Below are 25,087 nucleotides of genomic sequence, written 5' to 3' on the forward strand. Positions count from 1 at the left end.
TGGGTGGTGGGGCTCAGGGAGCTGGGCTTCAGCCCCATGTGCTTATGCTTTGGCTTTCTGCCCTGGGCCCCAGATAGTCTAATGCTGGCCCTGCTTGGAGGCCCCTGTGAAACCTACTCGAGCCCCCCTACGGGGCTCCAGACTCCTGGTTGAGAGCCACTGTTCTAGAGCAATCTATGTATACCACTTCAGACCCAGAGGAAGTTAATACTTCCAAAGAACGGTCAAAAGGGTCTTCATCCATGAGCACTCTCTCAACCACATTGCACAAGCCAGCAAAAGGAAGGCAGGAAGGAAGACACTATCAAAATTGGCACAGGCTACATTGTGGGCAACTGCCTCTGCCTTTAGCACCAGACATCTCTACACCAGTATTGACACCAACAGCCCCAACATTGGCATTGAGCTCAGTGCCATCTCTCCCAATGCCAACAATGTCATCATTATAACCTGCACTGGCACCCTGACATAAGGGTGGGACTGAAGGTCAGCCAAGTGGAGCCCAAGTTTAGCTTCAAACATCAGGAGATATGGCTCTGTAAGGAGGAGAAGAAGCTTCATTCCTCCAAGGCCAAGGCATCCAAGTCTGCCACTCAGTCAGAAATGATGCATAGTAAACTGGCACTGACACAGACAAAGACACCAGTACTGACAACCACACCGATTACAGGCCCAAGATATGCCCTCATAGACTCATCGAGTTCCCCTCTAGGGACATTGTTGGTACTGGAGCAGCGCCTGGCACTAGGACTTGAGCACAGGCATTGCTCCATGGCATCACTGTTTGAAAAGTCTTATTCTTCTTCACCATCACCATATTATGCTTTCCCTCTAGCATTGAGCAGGGATGGCTGGGCTCTGCCTTCTTGTAGTACCGTAGGGCTGACACCAGAGATGGCTATCACATGGCATCAGCGTCAAGGGAACCTGACATGCTTTTGATCAATACCCATATGGCATTCTACCTTGGCCATACTGGGGACTATCATCATGAGTGTCTTGCAGTAGATTGCCCTCAAGTATGTCCAGGAAGAGGAGGAGATCAGGTTGCCCATGAACACTCAGGAGCTGGGGGTAGCAGATGGACAACAATATCCACAGTGTCCACTGAAAGAATTGTCATTTTTGTCTGATGAGGCAGTTACACTAGCCCTTGTCCCCACACGTGATGATTTTAAGACCTTTCAGATTTTCCTATCTTGTATCACAGAGACCTAGATATCAAATGAGTAGTAATACAAGAGAAATCCCAGAAACTCTTTGACATTTTGACTGCATCAGTCCCAGCCGGGGTTGCTCTCCCCATTAATGAGGGCAAACTTGAGCCAGCCAAGGGGCATTTCTACCTGTCCTTCAGAACTCACAGATAATACATCAGCCATGCACTACATAAACAAAAGGGCTCCTACTCTTCGCCCCTCTGCCTGGAGGCCATCAAATTCTGGACTTGGAATGTAGTGACCCCAATGGTCCTTCATCCTTTGGGAGCAACAGCCTAGCAAACTTCCTGAGCAGGTAATCTGTGACCCTTCATGAAAGGTCCTTACACAGGTTTGGCATAGGACTGGTATTCTGTCACTGGAGATCCCCCGTATTAGACTTCTTTGATGTCAAGAACAACGCCAAGTGTCAGAATTTGGGCTCCAGAGGAGGTCTTAGTTTAGAATCATTGTCAGATGCCTTCCTTCTGCAATGGAACAGAGGCTGTTCTGCGCCTTTCCACTGATTACCCTGATCTCCAGGGTAATTGCCAAGATTAAAAGAGCAAAGCCAATCATTTTAATAGCGTCTTATTAACCAAGACCGTTTTGGATGACAGACTTCCCGCAGATGTCCATTCAGCCCTCAAACCAGCTTCCAGATCATCTGGATCTAATCTCAGTTTCAGGGCCAGATACTCCATCCAGACTAGACAGAGACTACTCGTTACAGGTCCAGGAAATACTTTACAGAGCAGGAAAACATCTACCAGAAGGCTGTACCTAGTGGAAGAGTTCTCAGTATGCGATCTCACCAGAAGTTCATTCCTAAGCTGATCTCAGATGTGTATCAAAACACAGTCGACCACCTGTCTTTTTCCTGAAGCCGCACACTGCACCAAAAGAAAAGAAGTTACACACATTGGATGTACCCAGGAGTTTGCTTTATTATATTGACAGGATCACACTGTTGCACTTCTATTATTAGTTGTAATTGTGCATTGTAAAGGTAAAGCCATCTCTTCACCAAGAATATTGAAATTGATCATGTATGTTACCAGCTAGCTGGTGTACTTCTCCTTCCGAACATCAAGGCTCACTCCATCCAAGCACCGGCTACATGGTGCAGCTACTTCAGAAATGTGCCACTATCAGAAATCAGCAATGTGGAGTAATCCATTGACCTTTGCCAAACACTGTGCCTTGGACTTAGTTGCTAGATCAGATGCCAAGTTTGGGAGAGAAATCCGTGTTCATATGATACAGCTGAAACTCCTTATTCCCACCATCTTGAGGAGGTACTGCTTTCCAGTGGGATCCATCTCAATATATATTTGAAGAAGAATGGTTACTTAATCTATAACAATAGTGGTCTTCGAGATGTTGTCAGTGTGGATCTCTCCCTCATAGAATCATAGAATATCAGAAGGGACCTCAGGAGGTCATCTAGTCCAGCCCCCTGCTCAAAGCAAGACCAATCCCCAACTAAATCATCCCAGCCAGGGCTTTGTCAAGCCTGACCTTAAAAACTTCTAAGGAAGGAGATTCCACCACCTTCCTAGGTAACCCATTCCAGTGCTTCACCACCCTCCTAGTGAAAAAGTTTTTCCTAATATCCAACCTAACCCTCCCCCACTGCAACTTGAGACCATTACTCTTTGTTCTGTCCTCTTCCTGCTCTTCAGCGTTCTCAAGTACCACAGGCTTTGAATTGTGAGAGAACCTGGGGGGGGGACTGCTCTTTCCTTTATGCCCTCACGTGGGAGCACAAAGAGGCACAGAGTGCATGTGCAACCCCGACAGACATCGAGGTTTAAAAAACTCCATGCATAAGGCACATATATAGCTACACTGGCATCCACGTGACTACTACATCTCAAAGATCCACAGTTATTGTTGGGTAAGTAACCATTCTTTACCAGTTGTGGATTTTTAAGTGCCAAATATATCAATATCATTCTCTAGTCTTTATCTGGATGTATTTGGTTTATGCTTAAAATAGGAAATATTTTTCATCATGTATGCAACAGCTGTGAAATAAGTGTATATATGTTCTTTAATTGGGTTACTGGTCTAACAGAAAAGGGGGCAAAGCAGTAGACATGATATATCTTGATTTTAGTAAGGCTTTTGATACAGTCCCACATGACATTCTCATAACCAAACTAGGGCAATGTGGTTTAGATGACATTTCTGTAAGATGGGTGCACAACTGGTTCTCAAAGAGTAATTATCAATGGTTCGCTGTGAAACTTGGAGGGTCCTGTGGGGTTCAGTCCTGGGTCCAGTACTAGTCAATATTTTGCTAACTGAATACGAGTCAACAATGTCATGCATTAATGACTTGGATAATGGAGTGCAAAATATGCTTATAAAATTTGCAGATGATACTAAACTGGAAGGTATTGCAAGCATTTTGGATGACAGGATAAGAATTCAAAACAATCTTCACAAAATGGAGAACTGGTCTGAATTTAGCAAGATGAAATTAAATAAAGATAAGTGCAAAATAAAAGGAAAAATCAAGTGCACAACTTGATTTTTGGGAATAACTGGCTAGGTGGCAGTACTTCTGAAAAGGATATGGGGCTATAATGGATCACAAATTGAGTATGGGTCATCAATGTGAAGCAGTTGCAAAAGAGGCTAATATAATTCTGGGGTGTATTCACAAGAGTGTTTTATGTAAGCCATGGGAAGTAATTGTCCTTCTATAGTCTGCAATGGTAAGGCCTGAGATGGAGTGCAGTGTCCAATTCTGAGTGCCACATCTTAGGAAAGATGTGGATAAATTGGAGAGAATCCAGAAGAGAGCAATAAAAATGATAAAAGGTTTAGAAAACCTCATGTAAGAGGAAAGTTTAAAAAAACTGGGCATATTTGGTCTTGAGAAAAGTAGACTGAGTGGCGGACATAACAGTCTTCAAATATGTTAAGGGGTGTTATAAAGATGACAATGATCAATTGTTCTACATGTTCACTGAAGGTAGAACAAGAAGAAATTGACTTAATCTGCAGAAAGGGAGATTTAGGTTAGGTATTAGGGGAAAAAATTCTAACATATTTAAGCTCTGAAATAGGCTTTCCAAGGAGGTTGTGGAATCCCCATTATTGGAGATTTTTAAGAACAGGCTGGACAAACTGTCAGGGATGGTCTAGGTCCTGCCTCAGTGCAGGGGACTTGACTTGATAACCTCTCGAGATCCCTTCCAGCCCTACATTTCTCTGATTCTATGTTTTAAAGTAACTTAATGTTAATCTCTTGTTTAGATGGATCCGAAGTCTGATAGGCCCAACATTTCACTGATTTTAAAAGTTAATGTTTGTTTTCCTTTTAATTGACATTTGTGTTTTGAAATAAGCTATAATTCCTCCCCCTTACATTGCTAAAAATCCTAGCTAAAATCCTAGCTTCTCATCAGTGGTAATTCATGTATTACAAACCCATAGTTGTGGATTTCTGTATATCTGTGATCTCAAGACACTTCATGCTGTCTCTCCACTCATGCCTGTCTTTTCCATTAAAATGAGGTGGGGCTTTTTGTATACAGGAATCTTGCTCTGAAATGTACAAGAATCCTGATTTCTGAATGCTTTCATTCTGCCTGCCCACCTACAAAAGCAGAGCAGACCTGCAGAATGGAGGGATGGCGCAATATGTGTGTGCGTGCATGACATAAATATTAATTTCCTCAACCCAAAACAGAACCATTAGTTTTACTTTTTAGGCCCTCTGGCCGTTACAGTGCCCTTATAAAACAAAAGTCAGATTAAAAGAGTAGAAAATAATTTCTTTTGCAAATACTGGAAAACCAAACCTTTTTATACGTATTTAGTTACTTGAGACCTGAGCCTCCTCTCATCTACTACTCAGCATAGTCAAGGGGATTCCTTGTGCTACTACTCTCTGCAGTAGTGGGTGATCACAAGATCAGAACCTTACATTGGTCCTGCTAGTGAAGGTCCTGCTTGGTCCTGCTAGTGAAGGCAGGGGGCTGGACTCGATGACCTTTCAAGGTCCCTTCCAGTTCTAGGAGATGGGATATCTCCATTAATTTTTTTTTTTAATTGTGACATTTTAAGCTTTTTAAAACCATTTGTATTGCATGCTCCAGTAATATCTTTTTTTGCCCACCCTGTTTTTATTGTTTTAATTAATGACTTTCCTTTCAATGACGTAGAAAGGATTTTATTTATCTCTCATGTGATATCCTGACCCATATTTTAAAATATTTTATTTTTATTTTTCCATAGGTCCTCCCATGCCATCCTCTTCATCTAGTCCATCCGTCATTGAACATTTACATTCCCTTCCTCCATCACCCAATCTCCATGACAACCAGAGGTGGTTGCTAAGTACTAATGCCATCCAGCCAGTTCAGGACTCTGATACAGATGAGGACTATACTGCCAGCACTTATCTAGTACAGACTGGTACTGTTTCAGTTTGTCCCCCAGATCATGGTAAGAAGAGGACGACTTATCCATAGTTTAAATGCACTTTTTTATTTTCCATCCTGTTACAAAGCAATCTGATACAAGTGAAGGAAATTAAAATCACTCAATATTTTACATTTATTTTCTTTAATTTTCACAAGTGAATGTGTACTTTTCAAGAATGCAGAATAAGCAAGAGTAGAAATTGACCTTATGTGGTATATAAGATGAAAGTAGTTTATCTAAGTTATTTTAGAAGTAGTAATCACATACAGCAGTAACCACTAATTGTATATTGTATATTATAACTCACAGTGGAGGTCTGACTACCCTACATTTATGGTTCTTTTCAAATGATAAGCTGAAGTTTGTTAAAATGACATGGTATTTAGCTTCAGCATTTTGGGGGTATGTCCTACTGACTAACTTCCCCAAATACAGAGGTCCCAGATACATTGGGGCTGATGTAGTTTTACTGCCCAGAAGGGCAGGATTTGGGGAACTCATGCAGCCTTGGAACGCCCCCTGTTAAGGTGGATGAGGCTTTTTTTTAAAACAACTAACAAAATCATCCAAATCACAGGACTTGGTAGTGATGGGGGACTTCAACTACCCAGACATCTGTTGGGAAAATAATAAGCAGGGCACAGATATCCAACAAGTTCTTGGAATGTATTGGAGACAATTTTTTAATTCAGAAGGTGGAGAAAGCTACTCGGGGGGAGGCTGTTCTAGACTTGATTTGACAAATAGGGAGGAACTGGTTGAGAATTTGAAAGTGGAAGGCAACTTGGATGAAAGTCATCATGAAATGGTAGAGTTCATGATTCTAAGCAATGGTAGGAGGGAGAACAGCACAATAAAGACAATGGATTTCAAGAAGGCAGATTTTAACAAACTCAGGGAATTGGTAAGTAAAATACCATGGGAAGCAAGTCTAAGGGGAAAAACAATTGAAGACAGTTGGCAGTTTTTCAAAGAGACATTAGTAAGGGGACAAGAGCAAATTATCCCACTGCATAGGAAAGATAGGAAGTATTGCAAGAGACCACCCTTAACCTGGCTTAACCAGGAGATCTTCAATTAACTAAAACAAAAAAGAGTCCTACAAAAAGTGGAAACTCGGTCAAATTACAAAGGATGAATATAAACAAGTAACACAAGTATGTAGGGACAAAATTACAAAAGCCAAGGCACAAAACGAGATCAAACTAGCTAGGGACATAAAGGGAAACAAGAAAACATTCTACAAATACATTAGAAACAAGAGGAAGACCAAGGACAGAGTAGGCCCATTACTCAATGAGGGGGGGAAGACAGTAACAGAAAATATGGAAATGGCAGAAGTGCTTAATGATTTCTTTGTTTTGGTTTTCACCCAGAAGATTGGTAGCGATTGGACATCTAACATAGTGAATGCCAGTAAAAATGAGGTAGGATCAGAGTCTAAATAGGGAAAGAACAAGTGAAAAATTACTTAGATAAGTTGGATGTCTTCAGATCACCAGAGCCTGATGAAATACATCCTAGAATACTCAAGGAACTATCTGAGCCATTAGCAATTATTTTTGAAAAGTCATGGAAGACAGGAGACATTCCAGAAGACTGGAAAAGGAAAAATATAGTGCCCATCTATAAAAAGGGAAATAAGGACAACCTGGGGAATTACAGACCAGTCAGCTTCACTTCTGTACCCGGAAAGATAATGGAGCAAATAATTAAGCAATCAATTTGCAAACACCTAGAAGATAAATAACAGTCAGCATGGATTTGTCAAGAACAGATCATGTCAAACCAACCTGATACCTTTCTTTGACAGGATAACAAGCCTTGTAGATGAGGGGGAAGCGGTAGATGTGGTATATCTTGACTTTAGTAAGGCTTTTGATATTGTCTCGCGTGACCTCATCATAAACAAACTTGGGAAATACAACCTAGATGGGTGCATAACTGGTTGGAAAATTGTTCCCAAAGAGTAATCATCAGTGGTTCACAGTCATGCTGGAAGGGCATAACAAGTGGAGTCCCGCAGGGATTGGTTCTGGGTCCAGCTCTATTCAATATCTTCTTCAGTGATTTAGATAATGGTATAGAGAGTACACTTATAAAGTTTGCGGATGATACCAAGCTGGGAGGGGTTGCAAGTGCTTTGGATTAAAATTCAAATAGGATTAAAATTCAAAAAGATCTGGACAAACTGGAGAAATCGTCTGAAGTAAATGGGAAGAAATTCAATAAGGACAATTACAAAGTACTCCACTTAGGACAGAACAATAAGTTGCATACATACAAAATGGGAAATGACTGCCTAGGTAGGAGTAATGCGGAAAGGGGAATCTGGGGTCATAGTGGATCACAAGCTAAATATGAGTCAACAGTTTAATGCTGTTTGCAAAAAACTCAAACATCATTCTGGGATGTATTAGCAGGCGTCTTGTAAGCAAGACACAAGAAGTAATTCTTCCACTCTACTCCGTGCTGATTAGACCTCAGAGTATTGTGTCCACTTCTGGGTGCCACATTTCAGGAAAGATGTGGACAAACTGGATAAAGTCCAGAGAAGAGCAACAAAAATGATTAAAGGTCTAGAAAACATGACCTATGAGGGAAGATTGAAAAAAAATGGGTTTGTTTAGTCTGGAGAAGAGAAGACTGAGAGGGGACATGATAACAGTTTTCAAGTACATAAAAGGTTGTTACAAGGAGGAGGGAGAAAAATGTTCTTCTTAACCTCTGAGGCTAGGACAAGAAGCAATGGGCTTAAATTGCAACAAGGGCAGTTTAGGTTGGACATTAGGAAAAACTTCCTAACTGTCCAGTGGTTAAGCACTGGAATAAATTGCCTAGGTAGGTTGTGGAATCTCCATCATTGGGGATTTTTAAGCGCAGATTGTACAAACACTTGTCAGGGATGGTCTAGATCAGAGGTGGGCAAACTACAGCCCGCGGGCCACAACTGGCCCGCAGGACCCTCCTGCCCGGCTCCTGAGCTCCTGGCCTGGGAGGCTAGCCCCCAGCCCCTCCCCCACTGTTCCCCCTCCCCTGCAGCCTCAGCTTACTGTGTCACTGGTGCAATGCTCTGGTCGGCAGGGCTGCAGAGCCAGGCCTGACCCGGTGCTCTGTGCTGAGTGGTGGCGTGGCTGGCTCCCGCGAGGTGGTGCAGCTGCCTGTCCTGCTGTTCTGGGCGGCGTGGCTGTAGCGCCGCCAGCCACTGGTGCTCCAGGCAGTGCAGTCAGGGTGCAGGGAGCACGGGGGGTTGGAAAGAGGGCATGGGAGTTTGAGGTGGTGGTCATGGGTGTGGATAGGGTTCGGGGCGGTCAGAGGGTGGAGAACAGGGGGGTTGAATGGAGTTAGGGGTTCCGGGGGAAGTCAGGAAGGAGTGGGGGGTTGGATGGCGCAGTGGGGGTCAGTCAGGGGCAGGGATTCTGGGGGCAGTCAGGAATGCGAGGAGGGGTTGGATGGGGCGGGGGCTCCAGGGGCGGTCAGGGGACAGGGAATGGTGGGGGGGGGTGGATGGGGAAAGGGTCTGGGTGGGGGGGCTGTCAGGGAACGAGGGGGTTGGATGGGGGTTGTCCCGGGAGTGTTGTCAGGGAGCGAGAAGTGGGGGGGGGGTCAGATAGGGGATGGGGGCCAGGCCATGCCTGGTTGTTTGGGGAGGCACAGCCTCCCCTAACCAGTCCTCCATACAATTTCAGAAACCCAATGTGGCCCTCAGGCCATGAAGTTTGCCCACCCCTGGTCTAGATAGTACTTAGTCCTGCCTTGAGTGCAGGTGTCTGGACTAGATGACCTCTTAAGCTCCCTTCCAGTTCTATGATTCTAAGTTGTATCCCTGTAACCAAATATGTAAGATGGCTGTGTGGTGAGAGTGGGGGCAGTAACTCAAAAGCACATCATTGCATACCTCCCATCTTTCAAACCTACCAATGTATGACATAAGTAATCAAAATATGTGATGACCAAAATGCAGAAAACCTGTGTTTGCTTGTTTATCATGCCATAATAAATAGAATATAGTGGTTGTAAACTATAAAACTGAGTTTTAATGGGTTTTTTTAGTCATAGAATCATAGAATATCAGGGTTGGAAGGGACCTCAAGAGGTCATCTAGTCCAACCCCCTGCTCAAAGCAGGACCAATTCCCAACTAAATCATCCCAGCCAGGGCTTTGTCAAGCCGGGCCTTAAAAACCTCCAAGGAAGGAGACTCCACCACCTCCCTAGGTAACGCATTCCAGTGCTTTATCACCCTCCTAGTGAAATAGTGTTTCCTAATATCCAACCTGGACCTCCCCCACTGCAACTTGAGACCATTGCTCCTTGTCCTGTCATCTGCCACCACTGAGAACAGCCGAGCTCCATCCTCTTTGGAACCCCCCTTCAGGTAGTTGAAGGCTGCTATCAAATCCCCCCTCATTCTTCTCTTCTGGAGACTAAACAATCCCAGTTCCCTCAGCCTCTCCTCATAAGTCATGTGCTCCAGCCCCCTAATCATTTTTGTTGTCCTCCACTGGACTCTTTCCAATTTTTCCACATCCTTCTTGTAGTGTGGGGCCCAAAACTGGACACAGTATTCTAGATGAGGCCTCACCAATGTTGAATAAAGGGGAACGATCATGTTCCTTGATCTGCTGGCAATGCCCCTACTTATACAGCCCAAAATGCCGTTAGCCTTCTTGGCAACAAGAACACACTGTTGACTCATATCCAGCTTCTCGTCCACTGTGACCCCTAGATCCTTTTCTGCAGAACTGCTACCTAGCCATTCGGTCCCTAGTCTGTAGCAGTGCATGGGATTTTTCCGTCCTAAGTGCAGGACTCTGCACTTATCCTTGTTGAACCTCATCAGGTTTTTTTTGGCCCAATCCTCTAATTTGTCTAGGTCCCTCTGTATCCGATCCCTACCCTCTAGTGTATCTACCACGCCTCCTAGTTTAGTGTCATCTGCAAACTTGCTGAGAGTGCAGTCCACACCATCCTCCAGATCATTAATAAAGATATTAAACAAAACCAGCCCCAGGACCGATTCTTGGGGCACTCCGCTTGAAACCGGCTGCCAACTAGACATGGAGCCATTGATCACTACCCGTTGAGCCCGACGATCTAGCCAGCTTTCTATCCACCTTACAGTCCATTCATCCAGCCCATACTTCTTTAACTTGGCGGCAAGAATACTGTGGGAGACTGTATCAAAAGCTTTGCTAAAGTCAAGGAATAACACATCCACTGCTTTCCCCTCATCCACAGAGCCAGATATCTCATCATAGAAGGCAATTAGGTTAGTCAGGCACGACTTCCCCTTGGTGAATCCATGCTGACTGTTCCTGATCACTTTCCTCTCCTCTAAGTGTTTCATAATTGATTCCTTGAGGACCTGCTCCATGATTTTTCCAGGGACTGAGGTGAGGCTGACTGGCCTGTAGTTCCCCGGATCCTCCTCCTTCCCTTTTTTAAAAATGGGCACTACATTAGCCTTTTTCCAGTCACCTGGGACCTCCCCCGATCGCCATGAGTTTTCAAAAATAATGGTTAATGGCTCTGCAATCTCATCCGCCAACTCCTTTAGCACCTTGGATGCAGCGCATCCGGCCCCATGGACTTGTGCACGTCCAGTTTTTCTAAATAGTCCCGAACCACTTCTTTCTCCACATAGGGCTGGTCACCTTCTCCCCATATTGTGCTGCCCAGTGCAGCAGTCTGGGAGCTGACCTTGTTCGTGAAGACAGAGGCAAAAAAGCATTGAGTACATTAGCTTTTTCCACATCCTCAGTCACTAGGTTGCCTCCCTCATTCAGTAAGGGGCCCACACTTTCCTTGACTTTCTTCTTGTTGCTAACATACCTGAAGAAACCCTTCTTGTTACTCTTAACATCTCTTGCTAGCTGCAACTCCAAGTGTGATTTGGCCTTCCTGATTTCACTCCTGCATGCCTGAGCAATAGTTTTATACTCCTCCCTGGTCATTTGTCCAATCTTCCACTTCTTGTAAGCTTCTTTTTTGCATTTAAGATCAGCAAGGATTTCACTGTTTAGCCAAGCTGGTCACCTGCCATATTTACTATTCTTTCTACACATTGGGATGGTTTGTTCCTGCAACCGCAATAAGGATTCTTTAAAATACAGCCAGCTCTCCTGGACCCCTTTATCCTTCATGTTGTTCTCCCAGGGGATCCTGCCCATCTGTTCCCTGAGGGAGTCAAAGTCTGCTTTTCTGATGTCCAGGGTCCGTATTCTGCTGCTCTCCTTTCTTCCTTGTGTCAGGATCCTGAACTCGACCATCTCATGGTCCCTGCCTCCCAGGTTCCCATCCACTTTTGCTTCCCTTACTAATTCTTCCCTGTTTGTGAGCAGCAGGTCAAGAAAAGCTCTGCCCCTAGTTGGTTCCTCCAGCACTTGCACCAGGAAATTGTCCCCTACACTTTCCAAAAACTTCCTGGATTGTCTGTGCACCGCTGTATTGCTCTCCCAGCAGATATCAGGGTGATTAAAGTCTCCCATGAGAACCAGGGCCTGCGATCTAGCAACTTCTGCTAGTTGCCAGAAGAAAGCCTCATCCACCTCATCCCTCTGGTCTGGTGGTCCAACCACGACATCACCCTTGTTGCTCACACTTCTCAACTTTATCCAGAATTAAACCAGTTTTTAAAATCAGCAAACTGGAAAAACAAATTCTATGATGCACAGCAATGAGGATCCACCCCAAGTGGGTGATCAGAAGGGCTTGATATCCAAACCTATAGTGTGTCAACTTGACATTGACCATTTGAGTTCAAGGAATAACTGTTACTGTCTATGTGGACTAGAGGGGAATTTGACACATGCTTTCCCAGTTAGCAGTAAACCTATTTGCTAGATATCAGTAGAATGTTACAGAGCAGAAATATTAAGTTCTGTTCCTGGTTCTGAGGGAAGTGTGGTGGTGTGGTTAGAGCAGGGGTCGGCAACCTGCGGCACATGTGCCAAAGCCGGCATGCGAGCTGATTTTTAGTGGCACTTTGCTGCCAGCCGGGTCCCAGCCCCGCTCAGCCCACTGCCGGCCTGGATGGACAGAACCCCAGGCCGGCAGTGGGCTGAGCGGGGCCGGCGGCCGGAACCCTAGCTGGCAAGGGCTGGCGGACAGAACCCCAGACCGGACCAGCAGTGGGCTGAGCAGCTCAGCCTGCTGCCCGTCTGGGGTTCTGCCCGCCAGCCCCGCTCAGCCCACTGCCAGTCTGGGGTTCCGTCCGCCAGCCCCTGTAAATGTAAAATGTATTACTGGCACATGAAACCTTAAATTACAGTAAATAAATGAAGACTTGGCACACCACTTCTCAAAGGTTGCCGACCCCTGTGTTAGAGCAATAGTTGGTTTGAGACAGGATAGCAAAGCACATAGATTTTACACCTTCCCTTGGAAAGTCAGTGTGCCTGAGTAGATAAGAGCTAGAGCTGCTATATTAGTGACTTGGTTCAAGATTTTAAAAGGTAAAAGTAATTTTGGGTGCTATAATTTTTGGGTGCTCAACTTGAGACATTTAAGAGAGGTCTGATTTTCAGAATCTGGAAGCTGAATGCTTTCTGAAAATTAGTCCCTTTAAAACTATCTCAAGCTGAACAAGCAAAAATTAAGGCATTGTTGTATTAATTGGATTTCGGGGTCCAAAAATGTTAACGTAACCTAGTCGTGTCCAGCATTAAATATTGTTAAACAAGGTTCAGGGTTTGGTATATAGAGATCTCAAGCTACTTACACATCCTTTTAACCTTTTTATTAAAGATACAGAAAAGAAGGGAAAACATGAAAGCATTTGAAATATAAAGTAGTAAGTAAAGCTTTCATTTTAACAACATTTCTTGTTCCCTTTAACTGGAGATAGTTTTAGAAGGGGAAAAAAACCTTGTTTGACAATCTCTTAGATGGTATCAAAGCTGGTCATAACTGTCCTTTTGGGCAAAAGAGAAGAAGATAACTGAGTGTACATTAGAAGCAAGAGGAAGACCAAGGACAGGATAGACCCATTACTTAAAGGGGGAGGAGGGGCTGGAAACAGTAACAGAAATGGCAGAAGTGCTAAATGACTTTTTTGTTTCAGTTTTCACCAAAAAGGCTAGTAGTGATTGAACATCTAAGATGGTGAATGCCAGTGAAAATGAGGTAGGAGCAGAAGCTAAAATAGGGAAATATATCAGTAAGCCTTTTTGTTTAGATTAATTTAGTCTTTCTGTCTCCTTTTTGTACCTTTTCCCATCAACATTTGTTACTATAGTTATTGTGACACCTTATGAACTTTTACATACTTTTTACAGTTGAGCTTACCATTAGGGTAAATTTGTCTGCCCAATCATCACAACATAATCCAAAATAATTAGTCACTTCTGAAATACTTGGCCCTGAGTTAAGTTGTCAGCTGTAACTGAAGTGACCTGTGCAACCTCTTAGTGAACTTATTTGTAATATGGGGGAATGATGTTTGGCTTCCATCCAGAGTAAGTTATGAAGACTTACTCAGTATTAAGGGCTCTGAAGAACACAAAAATGTAAAAGGATCATGATGTCCTGGGGTTTTTTTTCCTCACTCTCTCACTCTTTCATGTCTGCAGAACATTGCCTGACTTGGCAATGCAGCAAAACGGGCATTCTGATTCAGCTGAAATACAGATCATCTTGGAAAAGCTAGTACACAATGAGTAGGGCTGCAGGTTTCTCACAGTGCTGAAAAAGTCATGGATACTCATTTTGTCCGTGACTTCTCTGTATGTCCATGACTTACAGCAGGAAGGATCTCCATGAGTTGCCCCGCTGACCTGATGCAGAGAGCAGGCCCTGAAAAGGAGGGTGTTGAAGAACAAGCCCACCCTGTACCCTAGGGTTACCATATTTGTACACTGAAAAAGGAGCACACTCCATGGGGCCCCTGGCCCTGCCCCAACTCCGCCCCTTCCCCGCCCCCATTCCAACCCCTTCCCCACCCAAAGTCTCTGTCCCAACTCCGCCCCCTCTCTGCCCTATTGGCCCCTTCCCCAAATCCCAGTCCCACCTCCTCCCCTGAGCTCGCCACATTCCCCCTCCCTCCCAGCCACCCCAAACAGCCACTTCCTGCCCAGGATCCCACCGCTCTCCAGTCCCTGCGCCCCTGGCCGGGCGCTTCCCCCGTGCAGCAGCAGCTGGAACTGGGGGGCGGAAAGTTGCTTCGGGCCCCGGGCCTGCCCCCAAGCTGGGCATCCCAGCCCCAGCGTGCTCCCACCTGCGAGGCTGCACCCCAGCCGCAGGTTCCCTCTCTGGCCAGGTTGGAGCAGAGAAGTACTGCGTGCGTGGCCCGAGCCTTGCCCCCGGGCTCAGGGGAGCCTCCACCCCGCTCCCAGCTGGACCGAGCGAGGCTGCGGCAGCTCAGGCCGGGCGGCTGCGGGAGGCGCTGCAACGCGGGCCCTTCCCGGGTGGGGGAGCTCAGGCTCCCGGGAGTCGCCACTGCGCGCCGAGAAACTTTCCCCTGCGCCGGGACCCGGCAGCGGCTCCGCGGGGGGCAGGCAGCCCCGGCTGCATGGACCGCTTTCGGGGGGGGCTCCTTGCATGGCTGGGACGGAGGTGTGAGACTGAGGCTCTGCCAGAGCTGCGGGTGATGCTCGGAGGAGGGAGAAGTGGCCGCGGGTCCCCTGCAGTTGCAGAACACGGGGAGAGGGTTTGCAATCCGCAGGCTGCAGCGAGCTGACACCCCAAGAGGAGAGGGGGCAGTGGATAGGGTTATCATACCTCCGTATTTTCCGGACGTTTATGTATATTTAAAAAATCCTCCTGGACTGTGATTAACAACTAAAAAGCAGGACATGTCTGGGAAAATACGGACATATGGTAACCCTACTGTACTCACCCTGCAGCAACAGCTCCTGTATCCTGTGGGGCTGGGCCCAAAAAACATTGCAACATGGCAAACAGGGTTGCAGTTCCACTAACTGAAATTCTCTCAATGCCTCATGACAGAGGGGCAGCACAGCCAAACCTGAATAGTGCTGTGCTCCATGTGCCAGGTCACTTGAAGCAGGTAGCTGGGCCCAGTCCTGTGGAACACAGGAGGTGCCGATGCCCATGCCCGAGGTGAATGTGGGGCAGGACTGCTCTGCACCTCTCCCCTCCCCCACTAGCATGTCCCCTCCTCATTAGGGCTGCAGTGCCAGGGCAAAGGGCGCTGCTGCAGGCCCCCTCATTTGTCAAGGCATTTTTTATCAAAAATCACGGAGCAGTCACTCTCTGATTTTTTGATTAAAAAAAAATGCTGTGACAAATCTGCAGCCCTAACAGTGAAAGATCTAAGGAATCCACCATTCCTTCCTCAGCCCACGAAAGGGAATTGCAGTAGCAAGGAGAGGCTGCTCGAATGCTGAGTGGGTCAGTTGTTGCCCTCTAGATTTGTGAGGAAAGAATCCTTTCCCCTGATTTCTTGCAAATCTCCCCAGCACACAGCCGTGTTATTCAGGATGGACACCAGCAGTCAGATTTAGTAAAGATTATTCTTTGCTTTGTAATAGAGTTGTTGTGGAGTAGCTTAGTGTCTTCAAAGTACTTTTAAAAGGAGAGCTATGACTGGCAGTCCAAAATTTAAATCTTCCTCCTATGTTTACATATCCCCTAGGGAGGAAAAAGAGTTACATTTGGGCTTTCAAATATGAAATCTTTTGTTGTTTGAGAAAATAAAAAAATAGACACATTTAAAACTTATGTTTGAATTTACAACCAGCTGTGACAAAGGCTGTGATCATTAACCTCTTATAATTAACAAGCATTGGAGAAAAAAATGGACAGAGAATCAATATGATTTGTCCTGCACGTAGTGACTGTGCAACCATCATGATAGTAGAATTCATGGCACATGCACTGCAAATTTAAGTACTGCAGAGTATTTAAAACATTAATTCCAGTTGTTTTACATATGAGTCACAAAGCCTGAAAATTGACTCAAGGAGAAAACAAAGGGAAATCATAAACAGCAATGTATTGAGTCTAGGAAAGGAGTTTAATGGGACACTGCGGGGATTGGTGTAAAGTACAAATCGTATTCCTTGACCATATGCAGCAGAAAGAGGTTAAAGATAAAATTTGCATATGGTACTAAACTGAGAGGAAAGGACAGAGGAAATAAAATTAAATTGCTAAGGGCATGTTCAAAGTAAGATAGGCCCCAATTTAGCAAACCATCCCTGTTCAGCAAAGCACTTTTAGACACATGCTTAACTTTAAACATATGTTTAAGTCCCATTGGGTTTAAAGTTAAATGAATGTTTCTTCTTTTGAGTGATGGTCCCTGTGTGTATATAACTCTAGGTGCACATGTGCTCTATGTGCCTGAGGCTGGAAGATTTTTGCTAGCAGTGTCTGTTTGTCCACACCTGCGCCCTTCTCCTCCTCATGCTCTGAACGGAGGACACAAAGAGTAGTGCAGACCAACTGCTCTCCAGTTTCTTTCTACCACCTGTAATCTGAGCTGGAACATCCTTAGTGTCTGCAGTTTTAGCTAGTGTTCTTCAAGCGTATAATTATCTGTAAATAGTTTTTAGATAAATACTAGTTAGATAGTTTTATAGTTAGTGGTTTTTAATATTTTGGGGCTTTGCCAATCCCTTTCCCCACTTAGTGGTACCTAGTATGCCAGAATTCTGGGATTCAAGAATTGTGTCCTGCCCTCAGGCCTTTCTGGTCAGCAAAGACCACATTAAGTGCCTCTGCTGCCTTGGGGAAGCCCCCATCCTCTCAAAATGCAGCATTTGCTTATCCATTCCAAGGCAAGCCCACCAAGATTGTGAGTATAGGCTTTGAAGATTCCTCATGGATCATGCTATGAGGCCCCAGTCCAATTCAGGCCCATCAGACGCCACCCACACCCTGTACATTGGGCAGAGGTACTGAGAAGTGCCCCTACAAGAATGATGGTCTATGACTCTGGAATTGGTAGGAGTAGAGGAAAGGACACCTCCAAATGGAGTCCTAAGGAGGGTTGGAAACACTCTCACAAGAAATGAGAAATCCCTCATTCAAAATGTTGATTTCCTCTCTGACACCCATTAAGTTGGGTGACATGCAGCTCCTGACACTCCTGTTCAGGGTACACACAAGGAGTATGCTACTCTTCTCCTGGCTCTGAGCACCCTGAAACTGACATTAACCACAGGAGCGGGACTGTCCCGGTACTAGTGAGGGGAAACTGACAGAGAATCCCTCTGACTTCGTGGGTACCAATGAGACATGAAAAAGGGTTGTTGGTACTGAACACTGTAACAATACCGATGCTGCTGGTGCTACAGAAAGAAAGAAGTCCAGTCCACGCCCTTGCATCAGGAGATAGATACTCCACCCATGAGGACACTGTCATGTACATGAACCCAAAGTCCCTGCTTATCGGAATTGATCTTAACCAGGGAGATGTCCACATTGGTGGTCTAGGGCGTGCATGAGAGAGAACCACTCTCACCATACCATCTACCAGCCAAGCATAATGAGACTTTGGTACTGATAGCACCACCCACTGTCTTCAAAGCCTCATCCTCTGAGTAGGATGCCAGTAGGAGAGCATCACTACTCCCAGTGAGGCAAGGGGTCAGACCAGACAGAGGATCCAGAGTGTTGTGAGCACTATTCTGCTTGCATAAGGACTATGCTCCTCAGAACGAGTGGCACCCTCCATCAGGGGGACTTCCCCAATTTCCATTTGACCCCTCACACTGGCTTTACTAGGTCCCATGTAATCCATAAATGCAACATCCTGAATCCATACATTCCCATCAGGAGTAAAGACAGCCCTCCCCGTACAGAGAAGATCCCAAGCTTCCTCAAGAACTAATTGAGGAAGAGAAGGAACCAGCTCAGGTGGAGCCACCCACTCAGATAGAGTTGTCATCTGCAGATAAGGCAGTTGCATCATCACCTCCTGACGACTATAGGTAATTTCAAGATCTACTGAGGTGGGTGGAAGATCCTCCAGTTCTTCGAGTGCTTGTTCATGTCAATTCCAATAAGGTGTGTGCATGCGCACGGGCACGGCAGCAGGAAGATTTTTCCCATAGCCGCATCCATCGGGTCAATCTGGGCGCCCCTTGGAGTCGCGCTCAATATAGAGCCCTACTGACCTGCCACCCTATCGGTTCCTTCTTACTGCAAGTGACAGTAGGCTGGAACTTCTCGTAGCCCTTGCTTTAGCAAGCGCATTCAACTCGAGTTGTTTGTATATAGTTAGTTTATCTTAGTAGTTAGTGATTAGAGTTGTTGGGGTCTCTACCCCCCTTCTGACTCCCCAGAGCCGTGGTATGCTGTGGTCCCTCGGGTTTAAAAACTGTGTCTGCGCGAAGCACATGCCAAAGAATGATCCACACTCCTTGTGTTTACGGTGCGTAGGGAAGGGTCACCAAAAGGATCGCTGTAAGATCTGCCGTGAGTTCTGCCCTAGAACTCTTAAAGAAAGGGAGCATCTTCTTAAAATGATCCTCATGGAATACACCCCAATTTGAACCCAGGCTCGGGGGACCTGGCTCCTAACACTTCCTCATCCACGCGGAGCACCCCGGTGCCATCATCGATTTCAGTGCCGAGAAAGGACTCGTCCTGGGATTCTTGGCACCGACATGGCACCTCCCGAGGCCCAGCGAAGAGCAGACACCGGTCTCACTTGCTGGTGCTTCAGAAGAAAACGAAGCCGGACAGTCTGTCACCTCCGGCTAAATCTAAGGAAGTGAGATCCCGAGTGAGCCACAGCTCAAGATCACCCCCGTTAGAACTGCATCAACTCCTGCCCAGGCGAGGCAGTTGAGTCTGGGCCCCCCACGTTCACCGGTTCCTACGGGCCAGCAGCTGACGCTTCCTTTGACGCCGGAAGCTTTCGAAGCTGCTTGGAATCTGCTTCACCTTATGGCACCGTTCTTGCTCCCTAGGAGGGAGGAACCTCTGGCGCTGGTGATCCCCCCCCCCCCAGGTGCAGTCAAGAGGGGAGCTGGCAGTGATGTCCAGGCATTCCCCCTCTTCACATCCTTCGGCACCAGCCCACTCGGACAGAGAGCCTAAGTCACTCCCCAAGCTCTTGACGGTCGAGGCACTGAAGCTCAGCTTCTCCGTGGTCTTCCGTCTTGGAGACCTCGGAGTCAGAGTCTGACTCCTACCGCTCCCGGAGGAGCAGGAGCCTATGATAGAGATCAAGGCGAGAGCCCCAAGTGTGACTACTGCAGTAGCAGAAGCCACCACAGTGGCCATTCTGGACCCCCTGGGCCTTTCACCAAAGCCACGAAGGGATCCAAAGGCACTGCTCCACGGCGTCTTCGGTGGCCTCAGCCACATTCATCCCGCCATCAACCACGCAGCTAGCCTTGGCGCCTACCCACATACCAACGACATCAGCTGCAGCGCCATCACTGGCACCGACCTCGGCATTGGCAACTCTTTCAGCCTCGGCACCGACAGCATTTTCGGCACCGATGACAGCCTCGGCACCGACAGTGGCACAGACAACAGTCCTGCTACCTTTGTCGGCTCAGGCAGCTGGTTCGGCACTGGCTCCACCAGCAGTACCATCAGTGTCTCTGGTGCCCATACCAATGCCAAGTTCAGCATTGACAGCCCTGGTGCCGATGGGCACTCCATCAGTACTGACGTACCCCCGAGAGTCGTGGGACCCCTTGGGAGCTGATGGCAGGGAACATCCGCTTTTTATAAGGGCTTCCTTCGTCTCATCTCCAGGCAAGGCATTGGCAGGCACAGTCATAGCCCCAGCACTTGAGGACAACAGGGTGCTACAACAGTTGCTGCAAAGGGCTGTTTTAAGGGCAGTAAGGCTGAGGAGGTGGTTGAGGAGGCTGATCCCATGGTGGATATCCTCAGCCCCTCAGGACCTTCTAGTATTGCCCTACCACTTATTAAGACTATTGTGGATACCACCAAGACCCTGTGGCAGACCCCAGCTTCCTTGATACCCACTGCCAAGTGCAACGAGAGGCGTTATTTTGTGCCCTCCAAGGGGTACGAACATTTGTACTTCCACCTATCTCCCGACTCTCTTGTCGTGGATGCTGCTAATCAGTGTGAGCGGCAGGGTTTCCAGGGGCCCTCCCTTAAAAACAGGGAGGCTAAATGACTCGACCTTGTCAGGAGAAAGGTCTACTCTACAGGGGGTCTTCAGCTCCGTATTTCGAACTAGCAGGCCATTGTCAGCAGGTACTCTTATAACACCTGTGCGGCGATGGCCACATTTTCGGAGCTCCTCCCTTCAGACTCCCGAGCCAAGGTGTCGGCTGTGGTGGAGGAGGGAAAGCTAGTCTCCCAGTCTTCCCTCCAGGCTGCGTTGGATGGTGCTGATGCCATCACTAAGGTCATGGCTACTGGGTTGGCCATGAGAAGGGGCTCTCGGGGCTCCCTTATGAGGTCCAACTGACCATTCAGGACCTCCCATTTGAGGGTGTGACTCTTTTATCTGAAAAGACAGACAAGAGGCTGCATAGCCTGAAAGACACACGAGCCACCCTCGGGTCTTTGGGCCTGCACACTCCTGCCACACAGTGGAAACACTTTAGGCTGCAACCTCCTCTGAGGTTCTATTAGCAGAACTGCCAAGACGGTTCTCAGAGGAAGAACAGGAGTGGCAGGAAAAGACAACACCTCTCCTCAGGCCAGAGCTCTGGCCAACCCAAACCACCTTCCAGCCCCAAACCAGCCTTTTGAAGGTGCAGTTGAGGACGGTGCACCAGAACAAAAACTGGATCTATCCTGCCTTACCTTTTCCTCCTGACTGTCCCCTTTCTACTGTGCATGGTCCTGTATCACTTAGGACCACTGGGTGCTCTGCACAGTAGAGAGGGGATACTCCATACAATTCTGTGCCCTCACACCCTTCCACCCTCCTTCCCCGTACCTCCTCAGGGACCCTTCTCATGAGCATCTCTTTATCCAGGAGGTGCAGTCACTTCTATCTCTAGGGACAGTGGAGGAGGTTCCTCAGGAGCACAGGGGCGAGGGCTTTTTTTCCCGGTATTTCCTAATACTGAAAGCCAAAGGTGGCCTCAGGCCTATCTTGGACCTGCAAGAACTCAACAAGTTCGTGAAGAAACTCAGGTTCCACACAGTCTCCTTGGTCTCCATCATCTCCTCACTGGATCCAGCAGACTGTTATTCCGCCCTAACCACTACTAATTTACCGTCCTTCTGTTCGGCCTGTCAGCAGCACCTTGAGTCTTCACCAAGTGCATGACAGTCGTTGTCGCGTTCTTGCGCAGGCACCAGATACAGGTGTTTCCGTTCCTTGATGACTGGCTGATATGGGGCCGCTCAGGGACCCAAGTGGAAGCTCAGGTCGGATTCATCAGAGCCACCTTCAACAACCTGGGTCTCCTTCTAAATGAAGCAAAATCGACTCTGTCCCCCATCCAGAGGATAGAATTTATAGGGGCAGTACTGAACTTGACCCAAGCCAGGGCATACCTGCTGGAAGAAAAGTTTCAGACCCTAACGATATCATTTGAGGCCTCAGACAGTTTACCACCACCACAGCAAGAAATTGCCTGAAGCTTCTTGGACACATGGCTGCCTGTACCTATGTGGTGCAGCATGCCAGACTCCGGCTTCGACCTCTTCAGTTGCGTCAGTGTATCGCCCAGCCCAGGACAGGTGGATAGGATCATGACCCTGCCTCGCCCGGTCCTCGACCTCCTCCTGTGGTGGCTCGACCCTCAGGAGGTATGCTCTGAGGTCCCCTTTGCCACTCCGCAGCCGTCTCTGTTGCTAGTGACGGATGCATCTAACTTGGGCTGGGGAGCACATCTGGGAGACTGCAGGATTCAAGGCCTCTGCTCTCAGGCAGACCTGGGTCTCCACATTGATGTCAGACAGTTCAGAGCATTGTGCCTAGCATGCCAGACCTTCCAGGCATACTTAATGGAACAATGTGTATCAGTCATAATGGACAATACAACAGCAATGTTCTATATCAACAAATGGGGATGCACGCTCCTCTTCCCTGTGCCAGGAAGCCCTCATGCTGTGGGACTTCTGTATAGAACATTCAACGCATCTGCAAGCGTTGTACCTCCCCGGGGTACAGAACGAGCAGGCAGATCACCTCAGCAGGTCGTTTCACAGCCATGAGTGGTCCTTTCGCCCGGATGTTATGATTTCAATCTTGCAGAGGTGGGGCTTTCCCCAGATAGACCTATTCACCACGTGACACAACAGTAAGTGCCTGCAGTTCTGTTCCTTCCAAAATCACAGCCTGGGCTCCATCACGGCCACGTTCCTCCTCTACTGGGGAGGTTCTCTCCTATTCGTCTTTCTGCCCATATCATTCATTCACAAGGTACTCCTCAAGATCTGGAGAGAACGAGCTCAGGTTATATTGATAGCATCAGCCTGGCCCCGTCTGCACTGGTACACATCTCTCCTAGACATGTCCATGGAAGCCCCGATCACCCTGCCACTCTTCCCGGACCTTCTGACACAAGGTCATCTTCAACGTCTGAACCTCAAGTCACTTCACCTCACAGCGTTGAAGCTCTGTGGTTGAACCCGATGGAGCTTTCCTGTTCAGACCATGTTGGACAGGTCCATCTTGGCAGCGGAAAACCCTCTAAGAGAGCCACATACGTGCCAAGTGGAAGAGATTTTTCAATCTGGGTGGTGCAGCACCATTCATCCCTGACGCTAGCATCAGCACCTCTTATTGTGGATTACCTCCTCCATCTGAAGCAGCTGGGACTTTCGTTGTCATCAGTAAGAATGGACTTAGCCACCATCTCGGCCTTCCATCTGGGCACGGAGGGCCGCTCTGTGTTTGCTAACCCTATGGTCAGCCGGTTCTTAAAAGGGCTCGACAGGCTATAACCTAACATCCATTAGCCTGTCGCTGCCTGGGACCTCAACCTGGTCCTTTCTAGGCTCATGGGACCCTGCTTTGAACCATTAGTGACATGCTCCCTGCTCTACCTCTCTTACAAGGTGGCGTTCCTGGTAGCGATAACCTTGGTCAGGAGGGTGCCTGAGCTCAGGGCCTAACCTAGACCATGGCGTAGGGAGGCTCTGATAAGGACACGGTTCAGCTCAGGCCTCATCCTGTTTTCCTTCCTTGTATCGCAGTTTCCCATCAACCAGGACATCGTTCTCCCAGTATTCTACCCTAAGCCTCATTTCTGTGGCAGGGAGCAGAGACTCCACTCTCTGGATGTCGACAGGGCGCTAGCCTTTTACATTGAGAGAACGAAACTGTTCAGAAAATCGGTCCAGTAATTCGTTGCAGAGGCGGACAGAATGAAAGGTCAGCCTGTATCGTCACAACACATCTCATCATGGATAGCATCCTGTATTCATGAGTGCTACAACCTGGCAGGTGTTCCTGTACCTCCAATCACTGTGCGCTCCCCCAGGGCACAAGCTTCATCAACAGCGTTCCTGGCTCAGGTTCCCACTCAGGAAATCTGCAGGGTGGCAATGTGGTCCTCCATCCATACTTTTGCCACGCACCATGTGATTACCCAGCAGGCCAGAGAGGATGCAGCCTTCAGACGAGTGGTGCTCCAATCAATGGAAGACTCTGACCCCACCACCTAAACTTGGGTTTGTGAGTCACCTGATTGGAATCAATATGAACAAGCACTCGAAGAAAAAAACAGTTACTCATCTTCTTGTAACTGTTGTTCTTCGAGATGAGGTGTTCATGTCCATTCCAATACCCACCCTCCTTCCCCTCGGTTGGAGTAGCTGGCAGGAAGAACTGAAGGGGTGGCGGGTCGTCTGGGCTCTATATTGAGCACCATGAAGGCGCGATTCCAAGGGGCGCCTGGACCGACCCGACGGATGCGGCTATGGGAAAAATCTTCTGGCTACCATGCACATGCGCGCACACACACCTGATTGAAATGGACATGAACAACACATCTAGAAGAACAAAGTTACGAGAAGGTGAGTAACCATTTTATCCCTCTGTGGGAAGTATAGGACGCCGCTCATAATCTAGTAAGATAGCACTTACAATTAATGAAGTCATCTTGCAGCTGGTCAAAACAATGTGTGCTAAAGAAACTTGGGGCCCCCTCTATGAGCCCTAGTAGATTCTCAGCCCATCACCTCCTTGCAAGTCTTAAGTGGCCCTTGGGGCCTCCATAATCAGCAGTACCTGTGATCCTTAAGAGATTTATTGGGGATCTCTGACTACTGTAAACTTCACAAGTATCGGAATGCGTCCCCCACACCTTAGAGAGCTCATGAGGATCCCAGCATTGCTGTGTGTGTTAGCAGGCAAACAACCTTTGCAAGCCTTAGCAGTGCCTCCCCAGTTTTTCAAGTCTTAAAGAGACTGCTTTGAAAATCTACAGCCTGCTCAGTCCCAAATAAGCCAAAATAGGCTCAGCTGGCCCCCAACATGGCAAAATAAAGTTGTCTGGCCTCCCAACAGCCCAACATAAAAGATCATTAGAGGACCAGAGAGCCTAAGGTTTAGAGGCTATGGCATGTTCTCTGATG

At 47.3% G+C, this 25,087-nt stretch overlaps 1 protein-coding gene across 35 annotated transcripts in view; it reads left to right on the forward strand.

Moving 5' to 3' along the window:
• TENM3 (teneurin transmembrane protein 3) overlaps positions 1–25,087 on the forward strand; it is a 2,213,160-nt gene that overhangs the window by 1,947,941 nt on the left and 240,132 nt on the right. For 22 of the 35 annotated variants that reach the window (XM_065596701.1, XM_065596700.1, XM_065596702.1 and 19 more), the window contains one exon: positions 5,454–5,663. The exons of the other annotated variants lie outside the window; for them this stretch is intronic. In XM_065596701.1, coding sequence (XP_065452773.1) covers positions 5,454–5,663 — 210 coding nt within the window. The remainder of the gene's footprint in view (positions 1–5,453; positions 5,664–25,087) is intronic. 35 annotated transcript variants of the gene reach the window in all.

Source organism: Chrysemys picta, chromosome 5 (assembly GCF_011386835.1).
Source record: "Chrysemys picta bellii isolate R12L10 chromosome 5, ASM1138683v2, whole genome shotgun sequence".
NCBI classification, from domain to species: Eukaryota; Metazoa; Chordata; order Testudines; family Emydidae; genus Chrysemys; species Chrysemys picta.